The sequence below is a fragment of the Oncorhynchus keta genome, chromosome 7 (genome assembly GCF_023373465.1).
Source record: "Oncorhynchus keta strain PuntledgeMale-10-30-2019 chromosome 7, Oket_V2, whole genome shotgun sequence".
Lineage (NCBI taxonomy): Eukaryota > Metazoa > Chordata > Actinopteri > Salmoniformes > Salmonidae > Oncorhynchus > Oncorhynchus keta.
The window spans coordinates 14,448,201-14,470,812 of NC_068427.1; the positions used below are offsets into that span (position 1 = coordinate 14,448,201).

At 44.9% G+C, this 22,612-nt stretch overlaps 1 protein-coding gene across 12 annotated transcripts in view; it reads left to right on the forward strand.

Moving 5' to 3' along the window:
* The first annotated feature begins 1,920 nt into the window (after positions 1 to 1,920).
* Positions 1,921 to 22,612, forward strand: part of stxbp5l (syntaxin binding protein 5L) — a 258,352-nt gene continuing 237,660 nt past the window's right edge. For 11 of the 12 annotated variants that reach the window (XM_052522030.1, XM_052522028.1, XM_052522032.1 and 8 more), the window contains exon 1: positions 1,922 to 2,898. In XM_052522030.1, coding sequence (XP_052377990.1) covers positions 2,731 to 2,898 — 168 coding nt within the window. In that variant the 5' untranslated portion in view covers positions 1,922 to 2,730. Of the gene's footprint in view, positions 2,899 to 22,612 lie in introns of all 12 variants that reach the window. The other variant, XM_052522027.1, reaches the window with a different exon arrangement.

The following is a 22,612-nucleotide window of genomic DNA, read 5'->3' on the forward strand; positions in this document are numbered from 1 at the left end:
TGGTAAAAAGCCAATTTGACATTTGCTCAGTACATTGTTTTCATTGAGGAAATGTACGAGTCTGCTGTTAATAATAATGCAGAGGATTTTCCCAAGGTTACTGTTGACACATATTCCACGGTAGTTATTGGGGTCAAATTTGTCTCCACTTTTGTGGATTGGGGTGATCAGTCCTTGGTTCCAAATATTGGGGAAGATGCCAGAGCTAAGTATGATGTTAAAGAGTTTTAGTATAGCCAATTGGAATTTGTTGTCTGTATATTTGATCATTTCATTGAGGATACCATCGACACCACAGGCCTTTTTGGGTTGAAGGGTTTTTATTTTGTCCTGTAACTCATTCAATGTAATTGGAGAATCCAGTGGGTTCTGGTAGTCTTTAATAGTTGATTCTAAGATCTGTATTTGATTATGTATATGTTTTTGCTCTTTGTTCTTTGTTATAGAACCAAAAGATTGGAGAAGTAGTTTACCCATACATCTCCATTTTGGATAGATAATTCTTCGTGTTGTTGTTTGTTTAGTGTTTTCCAATTTTCCCAGAAGTGGTTAGAGTCTATGGATTCTTCAATTGCATTGAGCTGATTTCTGACATGCTGTTCCTTCTTTTTCCGTAGTGTATTCCTGTATTGTTTTAGTGATTCACCATAGTGAAGGCGTAGACTCAGGTTTTCCGGGTCTCTATGTTTTTGGTTGGACAGGTTTCTCAATTTCTTTCTTAGATTTTTGCATTCTTCATCAAACCATTTGTCATTATTGTTAATTTTCTTCGGTTTTATATTTGAGATTTTTAGATTTGATAGGGAAGCTGAGAGGTGAAATATACTGTTAAGATTTTCTACTGCCAGGTTTACACCTTCACTATTACAGTGGAACGTTTTACCCAGGAAATTGTCTAAAAGGGATTGAATTTGTTGTTGCCTAATTGTTTTTGGTAGGTTTCCAAACTGCATTCCTTCCATCTATAGCATTTCTTAATGTTACTCAGTTCCTTTGGCTTTGATGCCTCATGATTGATATGATACTCTCACACTCTCTCACACACACACACACACACACACACACACACACACACACACACACACACACACACACACACACACACACACACACACACACACACACACCATAACTGCTGCTACCAGACTCATATTATGATTACTAAATAAGGCACATTTTAAAGAATTGCCCCCCAATCTCCCCTCCTCAAAATATGTGTAAATATTGGATATAAATTGTGTCTTCCTGTAGTATACTTATGCTGAAATGTTTGTACTACTGAGACATTTACCAAAACTTGGAGAGAGGCTGCCTGGTGATGTAAGCACTTGCAATTCAATCCAGCGTCAGTGGGGCCGATTTTATACCAATCTGCTGCTTATACTATATATATATATGTATATATATATACCGCGGTACCACATATCCGTGAATGCGTTTGAACCTTTATAAGGAGGGGTGGATGATGCACATGCGCCTTGACTAGGTAAACGGTCTGCTTTACCCATGTTTAATTACATTATTGATTGCTCCCAGTGATTTTGGCTGTTCACATTTGTTCCCGCACATGACATTGACTAATTGCACAGCTGTCAAATGCAAACAGCTGGGGAAGGTTCTAACTAACCAAGCAGCAACCTTAGGCCTACACCTTAGCGTTTTCCCCATCCACATTTACTACGAGTCAAGTTCGGTTTCTCACGTGTGGAAGCCTCATGAATAGATTGTGAATAAACTATCCTATGTTCACACAAACGCACGTTTCACAGATGGTGCTGTTCCACAAGCCAGGCAAAGTTGATTATTTCCCCGTTGCTTTTATTCACAATACTGCCTAGTAAGTAGGTATTGGCTGGAAACCGTAATCCAATCGCTACCGAGAAAGGGCGGGGAGAGGAACGAAGGGAGAGGCGGTGCCGGAGTGGAGTCTTTCAGTACCATGGACAGCAACTCGCGCTAGACTGCAGAGAATCAGTTCTAGGGGACAGGGCTGCATACAAACGCTGGATCCTCGAAAATTCGGGTATAAACTTAATTTGACTGATTCAACTCTCGTTTACCTGTTCCTCTCCTCAGTTCGTGCAAGGGTTTACTTTATTTTCTAGTTGTAATACCAGCGAGTGGAAGCGAGCTGCGTTTAGCTGCATTGTCTCTCTGCATAGACCTGCTTCACTCTCCAACCAGTCAAAAAGTGCGATTTAAAAAAAAAAAACATTGTTAAGGTAGTGTATTGGTAAGTGTTTGAACTTTAGCTGATTATATATCTAGTTAGTCTCTCATAACTGCTGCATCGGTTGATTAGGCTATTGTATTGTAGTTTGTGTTTTGCCTTCATGCTTTATAGTGATGCAGTTTCAGCAGGCTAAACAAACATGACGTTTCTTAGTTTAAATCTTTGCTGGGGCATGCTCTTTTGATGCGCAATATACATCCATTTGCAATTGGCGATTCTCTTTTACCTAAGTATCCTCCTCAAACCAAGATAAACAGTTTTGTGGACAGAAGCCTAAGTGCACAATGAGGTCCCTCCACGACTTTTTCAATTGCACTTAAAAAGAAGAGGGAGAGAGAGGGCGAGAGAGAGGCTGCAGGAAGCGACGCCTGCCAACCCGCAGGGGTTCCTACATCAAACAGACTCTCGCGTCATCTTAGCATTTGAAACGGAGACGACTCTTGATAGGTTGATAGAATATATAGACATAGACGTCTTTCTCGCTAATCTAAAGCAAGATGAAGAAGTTTCGAAAGGTACTGGACGGCCTGTCATCCTCCTCCCCGGGGGGTGTTGCGTCCCCCTCGTGCGGCAGTGCAGCTGGTACCCCGACCTCTCATGCGCCCACTCCCCAGGATATCCATGTCCAGGAGACGCTAGTCTCGGAAAACTTTCAGATATGCAAGGTGAGTAGTGTGCGTGTGTGTGTATATCAGTAGGGCGTGTGTGTGTGTCTAGTTCTCCACAGTTCTGTTTCTCAAATGGACCGAGAATAAAACCGCCAAATCTACGGCCTTTCCAATACAAGTGAACAAGGGCCAAATGTGATAAGGACCAAATGAACATGCTGGCCAGTGGCTATAGGCTACAGTATATCAATTTACCAACAATGGTGGTGAAATGTTTACATACCAATGCATTGTTTTTTTATGGAATAGAGTATAGTGTTTTGTGTGGTATTGAGTAGCCAATAGAATAGAACCTGCCAGACTAAAATACTGTCATGTTGTCGGTTCACATGGGTGCTTCTCAATCAAAGTCATCTTATCTGAGTTTACCATTTTAGACGCTGCCTGTATTCAAACCTACGCCCCCACCAGTCTCTCATTGGACGGTGTAACTCAGTCTGGTTTGGCTATGTTGTGTGCATATTGAATGGATAGAACGCTTTAGCACTTGTGCAGATGTACTTATTTGGATAGTAATGTGGCCAACACATTACCCCTCTCCCTTATCTGTGACACAATACTTTCAATGAGGTGTAGGCCTGTATATCCTATCGCTTATCATTACTAGTAGGCTATTGTTGTGTGTCCACTTCTTGGGAGGAGGCAGTAGACAATTATGCCTTGAAAAGCATGGCGCCGTGGGCGGTTGTATGTGTGCACAGCTGGCTGCTCATTGACTTTTGGGTATTACCGTCAACGCAATGTGTACCAAATATGGTGGATAAATGAAGATGGTTCACTCAGCCCGTTTAGCATTGAAAACAAATGGTCAGTTCTGGTCTATTTAACTGGGTGTGTCTCCCATTTACCAATGCAATAGCAGCTGGGTCTGGACTACTTAGTTCTGTGACTTTCATTTCGCTTCCTCTTCCGTCAATGATGTGCACACTGGTGACGACCGCATCTTGGTGCATGTATTCATTCAATTACCGGTCCCGCCGTGCTCCGACCGTTCGCCTATAGCTCCCACCGCTCTCTCCCTCTCTCTCTCTTGGTCACAGCAAATGTATGTGCATTTCTGTGGCGATGTGCATTTAGTAGGCTAAACACAAGTGGTAAGAAAGAATGGCTTGTAAGTGGTGGTGGTTGTTGTCTTCTCCGCAGACAGTTATTTAGTGTTGTAGAATCGATGACATAACGGCTGTTCCTTCCTCCCCATCTACAGCCCATAAAAAGTGAGCGAGCGAGCGGAGCGACCCTGCGGTACTATCGGGCTGATGTGATTTTCGTGGAGCTATTTTTAGAATGCTCCGCGCCCATTGCAGCCCCACTGATGTATTTGCAGCTGACTGACGCGATTATTCCTTGCCCCAAAGAGAGGGGGGGAGGGGGGGGGTTGGATCTCACTGTAAATAATTAATTGAGGAGCGAGAGAGACCGGTATAACATTGTAGCTCAAGCAGAGGAGAAAGTATGAGGGGGGGTAAAATGAACAATGGGAAGATAAGGAGAGGCAGGCAGGCAGCTCACTCCCAAACCGATGAGGTGGATGCTGCAGAGAGCATCGGATTCTGCATACTGGAGAAAGTGCTGGAAATAACCACGTGGTAGGCTAGGCAAATCCCCGCAGACTATACATTCTTATTGTGTCTGTATTTGTAATTACACAGTATTTCCCCCACTGCAATCTTAGCTACTCAAGACTAAACGTTCATAACTTATGAATAACCTACAACATGCCTACAAATCACCCGAGCTAACCTGTCATTAGCCTAGGCCAGTGTTTCCCAACATCTGGAGTACCCCCACCAGCACACAACTCACCTGATTCAACTCATTGAGGGCTTGATGATTAGTTGAAATGTTGATTCAGGTGTGCTTGTCTGGGGCTACGACAAAAAGGTGTGCTGTTAAGGGCACTTGAGGACTGGAGCGTGGAAACACTGGCCTAGGCTATTACCGAACATCAACATTTCTTGTATGGTAATGGTAATGGTTCAAGAGATAGATACACACAGGTGTTGTCTGGCATCATTAATCAAACCTTGCTGTGAGCACAACAAGCAGGAAATTCGAGGTAAAAGACGAGGTGTGCCTCCGGTCAAGTTGGGCTCAGAGGTGAGGGCTTGAGAGCCATGCGCACGCCCAAACATTAAACGTCAAATACAGAGTGCACTTACTGTGTTAGCAGCATCTCTGGCACCGGTGGTGTTGTCACAACCCTCACACCATTCCCTGCCCACTGTAGCAGACAGTACAGACGAGCGGGAGTGTGAGCTGAGCTACACACTAATGTGTGTATTGATTTGAAATGTTGGTTCTACCAGTAACAGATAGAGCTATTATAGCTTTTCATGTGCATTTTGTAATGCTTTCTATTTAATAGTAAGCCTGGAATAAAAATCTATGAATGGGGGTGTGGAAGAGGGGAATGGATGAATGAGGCAGTGTACAGAGGAAATACCCTCCCGGAGGCAGCGCACCTTTTCTGGGGTAATGAGGGTGGGAGGGTCCTGGAGGTCAGTCGTCAAAAGGATCCCAGAGGAGGAACACACACACACACACACACACACACACACACACACACACACACACACACACACACACACACACACACACACACACACACACACACACACACACACACACACACACACACACACACACACACACACACACACACACACACACACACACACACACACACCTGTAGGGAATTGTGCCCGTTTGATGAATGAAAGGCGGTCACTACCCCAACCTTTTACTCATTCATTAGTCTCTTTGGTATATTCTTCAGAGGATAAAATACTTTGTTCGTTAATGGTGTCACATCCCAGAGATTCCAGGTGTCTGTGTGGGTGGGTTCCAGACATTTACTGACTTCCTTAGTCATGACTTTTCTTCTTCTCTCTAGTGTGTGGGAACATTGCACACGTGTCTTACAGCTCTTCTTTATATGGCTTTGGCCACACGCACAGGCGTGCGATACGAGTTTGTCATGAAAGCTCTCTGTCAGACTACAGAGATTGGTCAACTTATTCCATAGAGCAGATCGAGATACTACGGGGTGACCCGGCTGTGAGCGTGCCTCATCCAAAAGATCGAGATACCACGGGGTGACCCGGCTGTGAGCGTGCCTCATCCAAAAGATCGAGATACCACGGGGTGACCCGGCTGTGAGCGTGCCTCATCCAAAAGATCGAGATACCACGGGGTGACCCGGCTGTGAGCGTGCCTCATCCAAAAGATCGAGATACCACGGGGTGACCCGGCTGTGAGCGTGCCTCATCCAAAAGATCGAGATACCACGGGGTGACCCGGCTGTGAGCGTGCCTCATCCAAAAGATCGAGATACCACGGGGTGACCCGGCTGTGAGCGTGCCTCATCCAAAAGATCGAGATACCACGGGGTGACCCGAGCGTGCCTCATCCAAAGATCGAGATACTACGGGGTGACCCGGCTGTGAGCGTGCCTCATCCAAAAGATCGAGATACCACGGGGTGACCCGGCTGTGAGCGTGCCTCATCCAAAAGATCGAGATACCAAACCCGGCTGTGAGCGTGCCTCATCCAAAAGATCGAGATACCACGGGGTGACCCGGCTGTGAGCGTGCCTCATCCAAAAGATCGAGATACCACGGGGTGACCCGGCTGTGAGCGTGCCTCATCCAAAAGATCGAGATACCACGGGGTGACCCGGCTGTGAGCGTGCCTCATCCAAAAGATCGAGATACCACGGGGTGACCCGGCTGTGAGCGTGCCTCATCCAAAAGATCGAGATACCACGGGGTGACCCGGCTGTGAGCGTGCCTCATCCAAAAGTTGAGAGCAGGGTTGCATGGGGAATTGTGTGTGTGTGTGGGGGGGTGTATGTTCGTGTGTGTGATAGAGGGAGCGTGATAAGTGGATGGAGCTCAGCTAGAATAGGCATGTGAAGAGAAAGAGAGAGGGAGCAAAGTGAGGTCATGGCTGCAGGTAATTGCAGGTAGCATAGTGGTTAAGAGCGTTTGTTACGTTACAGCCTTATTCTGTAAAAACAGGTTTTTATAAATATTTGCACATTTTGTACGGTTACTGGCCCAACGCTCTTAACCACTATGGTCCCACTAAGCACAAACCAGATGGGATGATTCACGCAGTCTCCTCTGAACACTCTTAACCACTATGGTCCCACTAAGCACAAACCAGATGGGATGATTCACGCAGTCTCCTCTGAACACTCTTAACCACTATGGTCCCACTAAGCACAAACCAGATGGGATGATTCACGCAGTCTCCTCTGAACACTCTTAACCACTATGGTCCCACTAAGCACAAACCAGATGGGATGATTCACGCAGTCTCCTCTGAACACTCTTAACCACTATGGTCCCACTAAGCACAAACCAGATGGGATGATTCACGCATTCTCCTCTGAACACTCTTAACCACTATGGTCCCACTAAGCACAAACCAGATGGGATGATTCACGCAGTCTCCTCTGAACACTCTTAACCACTATGGTCCCACTAAGCACAAACCAGATGGGATGATTCACGCAGTCTCCTCTGAACACTCTTAACCACTATGGTCCCACTAAGCACAAACCAGATGGGATGATTCACGCAGTCTCCTCTGAACAATCTTAACCACTATGGTCCCACTAAGCACAAACCAGATGGGATGATTCACGCAGTCTCCTCTGAACACTCTTAACCACTATGGTCCCACTAAGCGCAAACCAGATGGGATGATTCACGCAGTCTCCTCTGAACAGTTTACTGTCTGCGACTTGGACTCTGTGAAGCGTTTATTTGGGCTGCAATCTGAGGTGCAGTTAGCTCTAATGAATTTATCCTCTGCAGCAGAGGTAACTATGGGTATTCCTTCCTGTGACGGTCCTCATGAGAGACAGTTTCATCATAGTGCTTGATGGTTTTTGCGACTGCACATGAAAAAACTTTCAAAGTTCTTGAAATTTTCCGCATTGTCTCACCTTCATGTCTTAAAGTAATGATGGACTGTCATTTCTCTTTGGTTATTTGAGCTGTTCTTGCTATAATATGGACTTGGTATTTTACCAAACAGGACTATCTTCTGTATACCGTCCCTAACCTGTCACAACACAACTGATTGGCTCAAACGCATTCCGAAGGAAAGAACTTTTAACAAGCCACACCTGTTAATTGAAATGCATTCTAGGTGACAACCTCATGATGCTGGTTGAGACAATGGCAAGAGTGTGCAAAGCTGCCATCAAGGCAAAGGGTGGCTACTTTGAAGAATCTAAAATATATTTTGATTGGTTTTAAAACTTTTTTGGTTACTACATGATTCCATGTGTGTTATTTCATAGTTTTGATGACTTCAGTATTGTTCTACAATGTACAAAATAGTAATAAATAATGAAAAACCCTGGAATTAGTAGGTGTGTCCAAACTTTTGACGGGTAGTGGGTTTCAATACACTGTAAATCAGGTAATAAGTCACATGTACTAACTCTTTGTGCAGTAATAGTGGTAACACGATTTTTGAATGAATACCTCATCTCTGTTCCCCACACATACAATTATCTGTAAGGTACCTCAGTCGAACAGCGAATTTCGTACACAGGTTCAACAACAAAGACCATGGAGGAAACAATTCCTTGCAAAGAAATTGAAGGTTGAGCTGTAATCAATGAACATCTTTCTTACATAATTTTAATATTTTTACCTTTATTTAACCAGGCAAGTCAGTTAAGAACACATTCTTATTTTCAATGACGGCCTGGGAACAGTGGGTTAACTGCCTGTTCAGGGGCAGAACGACAGATTTGTACCTTGTCAGCTCGGGGGTTTGAACCCGCAACTTTCCGGTTACTAGTCCAACGCTCTAACCACTAGGCTACGCTGCAGCCCCAATAAGTGTTCCTCTTGTCTAGATGGGATAGGGCAGTGCGATAGCGTCATCCGTGGATCTGTGGGGCGGAATGCAAATTGTAGTGGGTCTAGTACAACAAAGTATGAATATGTATGGACTCTGGATAAGAGCGTCTGCTAAATGACTAAAATGTAAATTCCTAGGGTGTCGGGTAAGGTGGAGTTGATATCCTCTCAAAGCACTTCATGATGACTGAAGTGAGTGCTACGGGTGATAGTCATTTAGTTCAGTTACCTTGGCTTTCTTGGGTACAGGATCAATTATGGACATCTTGAAGCAAGTGGGGATATTAATACTATCCATGACAGTCTTTCTTGGCTAAGAGTTGAGGAGAGACTGACTGCATCACTTCTTCTTTTCATAAGAAACATTCATGTGTTTAAAATGACAAATTGTTTGTATAGTCAACTTACACACAGCTCTGACACACACACTTACCCTACCAGACATGCCACCAGGGCTCTTTTCACAGTCCCCAAATCCAGAACAAATTCAAGAATGTGTACAGTATTATATAGAGTCATTATTGGATCGAACTCTGTTCCATCCCATGTTGCTCAAATTAACATCAAACCTGGTTTCAAAAAACCAGATAAAGCAACACCTCACCTCACGGCACAACGCCTCTCCCCTATTTGACCTAGATAGTTTGTGTATGTATTGACATGTACTGTAGGCTAAGTGTGCCTTTTAAAACATGTATCTAGTTCTATCCTTGAGCTGTTTTTGTCTATTGATGTTCTGTATTATGTCATGTCTCATGTTTTGTGAGGACCCCAGGAAGAGTAGCTGCTGCTTTTGCAACAGTTAATGGGGATCCTAATAAAATACCCGAAATACAAAATAAACACGACAGCCATCTGGTCTACACATGCTCTGAAGACTAGCGAAGCCTTGCGAGGGTTAACACGCTTAAATGTCTTACTCTCACGTTGGCCACGGAGAGCGGGAGCTCCCAGTCCTCCTGAGTGGCTGTGGAGTCCCTGCCATATGCTTGTGTTTTTAGCAGTTGAATTGTGACTCCACTTTGTCCCTGTACCGTCGTTTTACCACTGATTGCCACACGGATAGCATAGCTGGTCTGTTTATGCATGTCCATGGTCTCAGTCACCTTGTCGTGGTTCGCGCTTTCAGTTTTGCGCAAATGCTGCCATCGATCCACAACATCCTCTATGCACGTCCTGATGAACATTTGAGTCATTTAACAGACGTTCTCATCCACAACGACTTACAGTAATGAGTGCATACATTTTCATACTTTTTCGTGCTGGTTCCCCGTGGGAATTGAACCGACAACCCTGGCGTTGCAAGCGCCATGCTCTGCACGCTTACATTCTGAGAAAATAGGGTGCCAAAAGAGAACGCTTTTTGGTTCCATGTAGAACCCTCTGTGTAAAGAACGCCGCAGCCCGTCTGGTGTTCAACCTTCCCAAGTTCTCTCACGTCACCCTGCTCCTCCGCTCTCTCCACTGGCTTCCAGTTGAAGCTCGCATCCGCTACAAGACCATGGTGCTTGCCTACGGAGCTGTGAGGGGAACGGCACCTCAGTACCTCCAGGCTCTGATCAGGCCCTACACCCAAACAAGGGCACTGCGTTCATCCACCTCTGGCCTGCTCGCCTCCCTACCACTGAGGAAGTACAGTTCCCGCTCAGCCCAGTCAAAACTGTTCGCTGCTCTGGCTCCCCAATGGTGGAACAAACTCCCTCACGACGCCAGGACAGCGGAGTCAATCACCACCTTCCGGAGACACCTGAAACCCCACCTCTTTAAGGAATACCTAGGATAGGATAAAGTAATCCTTCTCACCCCCCTTAAAAGATTTAGATGCACTATTGTAAAGTGGCTGTTCCACTGGATGTCATAAGGTGAATGCACCAATTTGTAAGTCGCTCTGGATAAGAGCGTCTGCTAAATGACTTAAATGTAAATGTAAATGTAAAGTGTTCTACATGGAACTCAAAGTGTTTTATCTGGAACCAAAAGGGTTCTCCAATGGGGAAAGCCAAAGAACCTTTTTAGGTTCTAGATAGCACCTTTTTTTCTAAGAGTGTGAGACATTTACCTCTACTACCAGGATGCGTGAAGTTGGCCCTACTTGCTTAGTTAAAGTCCGTTTTGCATTCGTTTCCCCCCTAATAGTTATGATCAGCATTTGGGGCGAGAAGACTGATCTCAGATCTGTGACTACAGGCAGTTTCTGTCTCAGTCAGGGTCAAAGGTCAGTGGGAGGAGCCTTTATCTCCCTGTCTCCTCCTCATCCCTCTTCGGGCATAGATGTGTGGGTAGAGGAGGAGATGAGATGACGTCAACCTCATCTACGACCCGTCAAACTTTCTGCGATCGCTGGCCTCCATCCCGAGTCTGATGACTCATTGTTTCACTGCCTGCCTGTCAGAAGTGTTAGAGTGAGATAAAATAGGGAGGTGTGGGTGTGTGTGGAGGCAGATAAGAGAAGGGGGAGGAGGGTAAGGAAGTGGGTCCGGGGGCTGTACAGTGTGTGTGTGCTTGTGTGTGTGTGTGTGTGTGATTATTCACCCATTCTCTTGGTTACTGGGCCAGTGGAGGATTCTGTAGCTCTCTAGGAGCAGGTTTTATGTCCTTATTGGAGAGGTTGGCCCACTTACTCTCTGGGTGATGCTGTCGTTCCTGGCAAGCCTGGCAGATTGCCCACCACCTCAGTACCCCATGCGGTGCAACACATAATTGTCTTTAAATTAAGTGGACTTTTCAATCATCCCATGATCTCGCTAAGTATTGCTTCATCAATCTTTTGGAAAGTCTATTTTCTTCTCTCTGTCCACTGATCAAAGGCAGTGGTAAATTGTATAGACATACTGTATACTGCAACTTAGAGCGTGTGTGTGTTTGTGCGTGTGTGTGTGTTTGTGCGTGTGTGTGTGTTTGTGCATGTGAGCTATTGCGTGCATTCCCATGCATTTATGATGGTAGGAGGGACCCTCTGAGGCTCTTGTCTCTTGAGGATCATCTGTCCAATGAAATGCCAGGCTTCTGCCTATTCTGAGACACAACCACTTGTACTACTCCCCTCAGCCACTCCTTTTAGTGGGATGTGCGTGAGGATGGAGATTGGTGGATTTTGCATTTTTCAAACACCTGAAACAGCGTTTTCATGCAATCTAGAACTATGATCATGGGTAATTCTATGTCAAAAAAAGCATTATAGGTTATCTAAGCATACCTCTTTATCTGTTCAATTGTCATTTTAATGAATGATGCACATTGAGTCTTTAAGAACTTTTATGTCTTAGGAGTTTAGTAAAACTCCCACATTGGTAGATAGTATCATAGCCCAAGAGTTACAGGGCCGTTGCAGTCAACGAGATTTTCTTGTGATTTATATATATTTCCCACACTATGAGGTTGGAATAATAATGTGAAATTGTGAAAATTATGACAATGCGCTTCTAATGTAAGAGCTGTGTGAAATGATAGCCTGAAATGTTACTGTTTTGGTGGGATCTAGTTTTAGCCTGCCTGGTGACAACCTACTCTAACTTGATTGATAACCTAAAATGGCTGAGGAGCTAGTTATGAGGTTGGGAGTTTTCGTAACCTATCTAGGTGGCTAGTATTACAGAGAAATAACAAAACATATTTGTATTTATTTATTCATCACTAAAGAAATCAACAGGCAACAGCTTGATTAAATGACAAGCATACCTCCTGCGTGTCCTGCCCATCACCGGCATCTAAAATCAAATCAAACGCTGTGTCACACTTTCTGGCCTCCACTGACAATACCGTCTGCACCCACTACTGGACTATCTAGCGTCCTAGTATATCTTTGCTCCGTGGTGCACCTTGGAAGGAACCACTTACCAGGGAGATTGGGGGAGGTGGTGGTGGTGGGGGGGGCACTCTTTGCCTGGTCCAGCCAGTGTGCCCTCTACACAAAATACTGCTGACAGATCCTTTTTATAAATAATTTTCGGGATGTCTCATGGTCTGACAAACACCGCTCTAGCTCTGCCACCTTTCACAGCAGATGCAGAAGTGCGACAAAGATGATGCGGTGGATTGAGACGCATCCAAAGCAGAAAACGGAGAGCTTTTTATAGGGCTTACTTTATTATGCTAATTAGATTTCGGCTCGAGGGTGTTAAAAATAAAGTTGAGTAATTAATTCAACACCTAAAAAAAAGTCTGAGGAGGTCCGTGCCCTTGTGCCCTTATGGGCATGATGTGTTTGTGTGTGTATGTGTGTTAGAGGTGGGCGGTATCCAGATGTTCATACTTTCATACCGTGTCTCTGCCAACTCCAGTTATACAGTATTACCGGTGGAACAAAGGGTGTTATTTTTTATATTTTTGTTGTAAAACGTAAACTCCAAATCAAACTTAAGACATCGTCTGACGTGGATGATATCATTTCTTGTTGCGTTTCTTAAGGTCAGACGTCATTCGGAGGAGAGATCACCCCTCCCCCTCCTCCTCACCCCTCCCCCTCTCCTTGATGTTCTGAGCCTCAGCATCCCTGTGCCTTTGCAGTTTAGCCACCTTGTGCCACAAGGAATCAATCAGTCCTATAGCTGGTATGATGGCCCCACCAGTCTCGCTGGACCCCAAGAGATTACATCATCGCCCAGGCCTAGCCCCCGGAGTCTAATGGATGATGCAATTGGCCCGCTGTTGACATGCTTGATTCTCTTTCTCCATGACAAGTCACCAAGGGGGTTAAATACACGTGCACATGGAACTCCTTGGAACCCAGTGGCCACAATTACCCATGGTTAAAGGCATAGTTCACCCAAATTATGAAATGACATAAGAGATTCATAACAATGTAAGCAATCTATGGACAAGGTATGACAGCATTCTAAATCAAATCAAATTTGTTTATAAAGCCCTTTGTACATCAGCTGATATCTCAAAGTGCTGTACAGAAACCCAGCCTAAAACCCCAAACAGCAAGCAATGCAGGTGTAGAAGTACGGTGGCTAGGAAAAACTCCCGAGAAAGGCCAAAACCTAGGAAGATACCTAGAGAGGAACCAGGCTATGAGGGGTGGCCAGTGCTCTTCTGGCTGTGCCGGGTGGAGATTATAACAGAACATGGTCAAGATGTTCAAATGTTCATAAATGACCAGCATGGTCAAATAATAATAATCACAGTAGTTGTCGAGGGTGCAGCAAGTCAGCACCTCAAGAGTAAATGTTAGGTTGGCTTTTCATAGCCGATCATTAAGAGTATCTCTACCGCTCCTGCTTTCTCTAGAGAGTTGAAAACAGCAGGTCTAGGACAGGTAGCAAGTCCGGTGAACAGGTCAGGTTTCCATAGCCGCAGGCATCGCAGTTGAAACTGGAGCAGAAGCATGGCTAGATGGACTCGAGACAGCAAGGAGTCATCATGCCAGGTAGTCCTGAGGCATGGTCCTAGGACTCAGGTCCTCCGAGAGAGAGAAAGAGAGAATTAGAGAGAGCATACTTAAATTCACACAGGACACCGGGTAAGACAGGAGAAGTACTCCAGATATAACAAACTGACCCTAGCCCCCCGACACATAAACTACTGCAGCATAAAAACTGGAGGCTGAGACAGGAGGGGTCAGGAGACACTGTGGCCCCATCCGATGATACCCCAGGACAGGGCCAAACAGGAAGGATATAACCCCACCCACTTTGCCAAAGCACAGCCCCCACACCACTAGATGGATATCTTCAACCACCAACTTACCATCCTGAGACAAGGCCGTGTATAGCCCACAAAGATCTCAGCCACAGCACAACCCAAGGGGGGGCGCCAACCCAGACAGGAAGATCACGTCAGTGACTCAACCCACTCAAGTGACGCACCCCTCCTAGGGACGGCATGAAAGAGCACCAGTAAGCCAGTGACTCAGCCCCTGTAATAGGGTTAGAGGCAGAGAATCCCAGTGGAGAGGGGGGAACCGGCCAGGCAGAGACAGCAAGGGCGGTTCGTTGCTCCAGTGCCTTTCCGTTCACCTTCACACTCCTGGGCCAGACTACACTCAATCATATGACCCACTGAAAAGATGAGTCTTCAGTAAAGACTTAAAGGTTGAGACTGAGTCTGCATCGCTCACATGGGTAGGCAGACCATTGTATAAAAATGGAGCTCTATTGGAGAAAGCCCTGCCTCCAGCTATTTGCTTAGAAATTCTAGGGACAATTAGGAGGCCTGCGTCTTGTGACCGTAGCGTATGTGTAGGTATGTACGGCAGGACCAAACCAGAAAGATAGGTAGGAGCAAGCCCATGTAATGCTTTGTAGGTTAGCAGTAAAACCTTGAAATCAGTCCTTGCCTTAACATGAAGCCAGTGTAGGGAGGCTAGTAATATGATCAAATTTTGGGGTTCAAGTCAGGATTCTAGCAACCGTATTTAGCACTAACTGAAGTTTATTTGGTGCTTTATCCGGGTAGCCGGAAAGTAGAGCATTGCAGTATTCTAACCTAGAAGTAACAAAAGCATGGATTAATTTTTCTCCATTTTTGGACAGAAAGTTTCAGATTTTTGCAATGTTATGTAGATGGAAAAAAGCTGTCCTTGAAACATTCCTGACATGTTCGTCAAAAGAGACAAAAAGAGACGATTCTATGCTTTGGTTTAGTTCAGTGACACTGTTTCCAAATGTTAACATATTTGAAAACTCTTCTAGCCACTGCCAGGGAAACTAACCCAAAGCATGAATTGCTGTCATACCTTTGTGCATAGCCTGCTGACAGGGTAAGGAAATTAATGTGTCATTTTGTAATTTGGGTGAACTATGCCTTTAATCACAGGCTAACAGGCTTTAGCCCTCATCATACGAATACGTAAAGCATGTCACACCCACACAGAGAGACAGGCTCACTGTTGCCGGAAGGCGAGCATGGAACCATAGATATCTTCTAGAATATAATGTGGATGTGAAGACATGCTTGTGAGTTCACCTGTGAAGATGGAAGATGCAAGACAATTGCACACCCACACGAACATCCCACTACACACACACACACACACACACACACTCGCACGCACAGTACACGGACACACTCGCACACACAAACACACACGCATTGTATAACTAGACATATAAATACACCGTCATACAGTATACTCTCTCCTTCACGCACCAATGAGACCCTACACTCTTAGAAACAAGGTTCCATGTAGAACCAAAAAGGGTTCTATCGCATGTTTCTGTAGCGATGTGTCCTTTTGAATGTCACATGTTGAACAATGCTGAACATTCTGTTGATTTGACCTGAAACAACTTTAGGTTTTCTCCCCAAAATACTTTTTTTTGACACCTAGATGTGATACCATGTGACCTAGCAGGATATACAAGTACTGTTCCCCTCTCTCGTACTCTCTTTAACTGTGGACCTGAAGGAGGGAGTAGGACCTCCATCTTCAGCAGGCCAGACCATAGGCCCTGGACCTTTGCCTTTAATGGTCAGAACTGATACATTAGGGGAAAAGTACCTTTTCGGGAATAGTACCTGTAATCTAGTACATAAATAGGGACGGAAGTGACCATGCACTAAACAGGCTCAGAAGAAGACAGAATACTTTAAAGAGCTGGTGCTGCCTGACCAGTACACGTCAGACAAATCTTCTTCAAGGACAGAAGGAGTAGACAATTAGAGCTCAGCCTGTGCAACTTAACGAAGAAGTGCAACAAGCAACTCAGGACCAAAGGAAAAACCTGAAGGCGGAACCACACAACTGAACCAGAAAGGACACACAGCCATCTTCTTCCTTTGTTCTCCTCTATGCTGCCTGAACAAACAAGAAACCACAACAGACTTGGATCACAGACTGAGTTTAACACAATTTTATGTACAGGATCTCCAGTTCTTCACTTCTTAACAATTCATTCCATTTCCCGATCATTCTCATTTTGATGAGTGTTGATAAATGTTGATTGTATAAATCCATTTTGTTTGTCTGGTTATTCTGGTAAAGAACTCCAAATGATTGTCAAAGAGTTCAGACCTTCAAGTTAGTCAAGTATTACTGTTTTTCTAATTGTAGTCCTATAGAGTTATGACAACAATAAGTCAGAAGTCAGGTCTTCTCAGAATACCATTTTGACCAGTAACTGGACTTTTGCCCTTTTAATAATTATATAGTAATTCTGTAAGTGTACATATTTACTCAAATTTCTCCACCTTGTCTGTGACTGTTTCCCTCTTCCTTGTAACTGCAGATTTTACCCGTTTAAGTTACAGAATACAGTTGAAGTCGGAGGTTTACATACACTTAGGTTGGAGTCATTAAAAACTTGTTTTTCAACCACTCCACCAATTTCTTCATAACAAACTATTGTTTTGGCAAGTCGGTTAGGACATCTACTTTGTGCGTGACACAAGTCATTTTCCCAACAATTGTTTACGGACAGATTATTTCACTTATAATTCACTGTATCACAATTCCAGTGGGTCAAAAGTTAACATACACTGAGTTGGCTGTGTCTTTAAACAGCTTGGAAAATTGCAGAAAATGTCATGGCTTTAGAAGCTTCTGATAGGCTAATTGACATCATTTGAGTCAATTGGAGGTGTACCTGTGGATGCATTTCAAGGCCTACCTTCAAACTCAGTGCCTCTTTGCTTGACATCATAGGAAAATCAAAAGAAATGAGCCAAAACCTCAGAATAAATATTGTAGACCTCCACAAGTCTGGTTTATTCTTGGTAGCAAATGCCTGAAGGTACCACGTTAATCTGTACAAACAATAGTACGCAAGTATAAACACCAATGTAACCATGCAGCCGACATACTGCTCAGGAAGGAGAACCGTTCTGTCTCCTAGAGATGAACGTACTTTAGTGTGAAAAGTGCAAATCAATTCCAGAACAACAGCAAATAACCTTGTGAAGATGCTGGAGGAAACAGGTACAAAAGTATCTATATCCACAGTAAAAACAGTCCTATATTTACATGTGTTAAATCGGAGGGCTTGTTGTCCGGACCTCATGGCAGTCTCTATGGGGGTACCACAGGGTTTAATTCTCGGGCCGACTATTTTCTCTGTATACATCAATGATGTTGCTCTTGCTGATGGTGATTCTCTGATCCACCTATATGCAGACAACACCATTCTGTATACTTCTGGCCCTTCTTTGGACACTGTGTTTCTGCGTCGGGCCTCTACATGGGACGGGAAGGCCACTGGAAGTTCTGTGCTTAGATTCATACCATAATTAGTCTGAGATTGAATTATTTGCTAACAGCGACATTTTCAATGCAAATAAGACACACTGGCTAGGCACTGGGAAAAGATGGAGAGATGTACACATATCTTTCTGCACATTCTTCTCTCAATCCTCGATTTTCATTATCCACCTTTCTTCTTGATACGTTTTGAGAGCGACATTTTATCTTGCTATCAAGCAAATTATTCCGAATGTTGACATTAGCCTACAGTAGTCTACACTACCTTTTTTTATGTAGACCTGTTTTCCCCACCAATCAACACACAGAGAAATAGACAAAAAATAATAATTGAATAGAGACAGAGATTTTATGAGCGTAATCAGATCAATATGATTATCTTATTGTCTCTGAATTTATTTGTGAACCCTTAATTTATATGAATCAAATGAATTAAGCTACATTTAAAAATCCCATATACTATGTTCTTACAAAAAAGGTTTGACATTTTCTAGCACTAACTAGCATTAATGGCAACAATGGCTGACAATTAAATAACGTGCCATAGATTTCTACGGTATCCTGCAAGGTGTGCTGCAGTATTACACAACCTTTAAAGGAGGAACCACTGTACACTTCATACAGTATATGGAACCCCTAGGGTGGCAGGTAGCCTAGCAGTTACAGCGTTGGGCTAGAAACTAAAAAAGTTGCTCGTTAAAATACCCGAGCCGTCAAGGTGAAACATCTGTTAATGTGCTCTTGAGCAAGGCACCTAACCCCAATTTGCTCCATTATGTGTACTGCTAATAAAATAGTAGTATTACCAAGAAAATAATATCATAAATAATAGAAAATAAATAATGAAATTATACACAAAAGAATACCAATATATTTTTGAGATGTTATTGTCATTATAGTCACTCTCAAACACAAACAGTTTAAGTAATGCAACATTTTTGGGGGAAATATGCACAGATCGGTGGACAGGAAGGCTCTTTGTTTTGAATGATGGCCCGATGTCAATTCCGGATGCCTTCTGAGGGGTTATGCCTTCCGAGGGGTTATGTCTTCTGAGGGGTTATGCCTTCTGAAGGGCAATGCCTTCCGAGGGGTTATGCCTTCCGAGGGGTTATGCCTTCCGAGGGGTTATGCCTTCTGAGGGGCAATGCCTTCTGAGGGGTTATGTCTTCCGAGGGGTTATGTCTTCTGATGGGTTATGCCTTCGGAAGGGCAATGCCTTCCGAGGGGCTATGCCTTCCGAGGGGTTATGTCTTCCGAGGGGTTATGTCTTCTGAGGGGTTATGCCTTCCGAGGGGTTATGTCTTCTGAGGGGTTATGCCTTCTGAAGGGCAATGCCTTCCGAGGGGCTATGCCTTCCGAGGGGTTATGCCTTCCGAGGGGTTATGCCTTCCGAGGGGTTATGCCTTCTGAGGGGCAATGCCTTCCGAGGGGCAATGCCTTCTGAGGGGTTATGTCTTCCGAGGGGTTATGTCTTCTGAGGGGTTATGCCTTCGGAAGGGCAATGCCTTCCGAGGGGCTATGCCTTCCGAGGGGTTATGTCTTCCGAGGGGTTATGTCTTCTGAGGGGTTATGCCTTCCGAGGGGTTATGTCTTCTGAGGGGTTATGCCTTCTGAAGGGCAATGCCTTCCGAGGGGCTATGCCTTCCGAGGGGTTATGTCTTCCGAGGGGTTATGTCTTCTGAGGGGTTATGCCTTCCGAGGGGTTATGTCTTCTGAGGGGTTATGCCTTCTGAAGGGCAATGCCTTCCGAGGGGCTATGCCTTCCGAGGGGTTATGCCGCCCGAGGGGTTATGCCATCCGAGGGGTTATGCCTTCCAAGGGATTATGCCTCCTGAGGGGTTATGCCGCCCGAGGGGTTATGCCTTCCGATGGGTTATGCCGCCCGAGGGGTTATGCCTTCCAAGGGATTATGCCTCCCGAGGGGTTATGCCGTCCGAGGGGTTATGCCTTCCAAGGGATTATGCCTCCCGAGGGGTTATGCCGTCCGAGGGGTTATGCCTTCCGAGGGGCTATGCCTTCCAAGGGGTTATGCCTTCCAAGGGATTATGCCTCCCGAGGGGTTATGCCGTCCGAGGGGTTATGCCTTCCGAGGGGCTATGTCTTCCAAGGGGTTATGCCTTCCAAGGGGTTATGCCTTCCAAGGGATTATGCCTCCCGAGGGGTTATGCCGTCCGAGGGGTTATGCCTTCCAAGGGATTATGCCTCCCGAGGGGTTATGCCGTCCGAGGGGTTATGCCCCCGAGGGATTATGCCTCCCGAGGGGTTATGCCTTCCGAGGGGTTATGCCTTCCGAGGGGTTATGCCTTCCAAGGGGTTATGCCTTCCAAGGGGTTATGCCTTCCAAGGGGTTATGCCTTCCAAGGGGTTATGCCGTCTTTATGGAACAGTACAATATGTGTTATTGCCTACCTGGTTCCCGAGAGGAAGAAAAAATGAACATAATTGGGATCCAATCTTATACCTGCAAATATGTAGACAAACTGGTAGACAGACAGTTGTTGCCATCAACAGCAGCCAAAAGAGGGATCCTCTTTCTGCCTGGTAGTTGGGTTCAGTGGCAACATGGCTCGTCCCTCCCACTGGACTCCACCCTGAAATACTGAGATAAAAGTAACAATTAGCTAATTGCCAATGTCAGGCTGGGTCTGCAGTTTTATTTGGCACATTCAATAAGTAAAATGAACGTTTATTCATAAGAGTTAGCTAACTTGTAAAGTGGCTAGCTAGCTAATTAAAGTGTTTTTTCCCCCTATAGGCTTAGCTAGCTAGCTTGCTAGGTAACAAATGGTAGCCTAATATAGTGCTCAAACTTTGAAACAACATTATCTATCTCACCCTATAGTTTATCATATGGCATCATATGTCTTCATGGGGCAGCAGGGTAGCCTAGTGGTTAGAGCGTTGGAGTAGTAACCGGAAGGTTGCAAGTTCAAACCCCCGAGCTGACAAGGTACAAATCTGTCGTTCTGCCCCTGAACAGGCAGTTAACCCACTGTTCCCAGGCCGTCATTGAAAATAAGAATTAGTTCTTAACTGACTTGCCTGGTTAAATAAAGGTAAAATAATGTTTTTATTTGAATGGAAAAACGTTGATTAACTTAAACAACTGCGTTATTGAGACGTCACTGGATAAATGGCAGTTGGTGTTGACAGTTTTTGAATTATGGAAACCACTTTCCCTTCTCTGAAAAGGGTTCTTACATTTTGACCAAAGAACCAAAAGGTTCTACATAGAACCCCAATGAACCCTTAATTTGTAAGAGTGTAGCTAGCACTCATTAACGAAGAGGAGGTTATCCCAGCTCATTCATTTTTCCCCCCATCCCTTCACTCTGGTCTCATACTGCCCTCTCTCCCTGCTCGCTTGACTGGGCATGCGTGTGTGCGTGCGTGCGTGCGTGCGTGCGCTTGGGAAGCACTTATTATATCTGGATGTGGATAAAAATGGCTTCCTCCCATTCTGTGGGAATCTGTAAGCTGCTGTCTCTGTACTGAAGGAAGGACTTACAGCTTTCTGGCTTCCTCAAACATTACACCAGACCAGCCAAATCAATACTCACAATCCTCCCTTTTTCCTATCGCCTTTTCTCACTTAGAATATTTCACTGTAATCCACAATCAGGCAACGGGAATTGTTCACAACTGACACAATGACACTTCGATGTGCTGATTCCTACTCCCTCCTAGTTCTCTTTTTTACGTCTCTAACTATGGAGAGACCCCGTCTAGCCCGTCCCCCTCTCCTCCACTCCTCCTTTCATCCCCCTCTCCTACAGTACCAGTGTTCAGATCTGTCTTTTATTTTTAGTCCTCTGCACATCAAAGGAATTTTAGAGTAGCCTCAAAATATCTCCCCCTTCACTGTTGTTGAGGAGGTTCAGTTGAGTTGTCCTCTCTGTCTTCGCCTTCTTCTGACTGATGGAAACAGCTCATAATTCAATGAAGCAAGGTTAAATAGGTATTCCTAGCGCAGGAAGTTAATTCCATTTCCCTTCAACTACTGTGACTTCTCTGAGGCTGCGATCACCCAATGAGGCAATAGAGTGTGGTTGGATGCACAGAGCCACAGACATGTACACACACATTGCAGAACCACAATCACACCCACGCATGCACAGACAGTAGTATGTATCAGCAGGCCCCCTGCTGCATGTGACGCATGTTTAGTGTGATGTTGAACGAGTGCGTATGCATGTCCGTGTTTGTGTACATTCTTGGGTCTCTCTCTCACACACACACACACACACACACACACACACACACACACACACACACACACACACACACACACACACACACACACACACACACACACACACACACACACACACACACACACACACACACACACACACACACACCCCCACACACCCCCCACCCCCTCTCCCCCCATACACACACAATGCATTATTCACTCCTAGTCAGTATTACTGCCTCAGGTTGTGCATCACCAGTGCCTTCTGAATCTCTCCCCAGTTGATTCTTTATCTGTGGTTTGTATACTAACGAAAACGTATGCACTCACTACTGTAAGTCACTCTGGATAAGAGTGTCTGCTAAATGACTAAAACGTATGCACTCACTACTGTAAGTCACTCTGGATAAGAGTGTCTGCTAAATGACTAAAAGTATGCACTCACTACTGTAAGTCACTCTGGATAAGAGTGTCTGCTAAATGACTAAA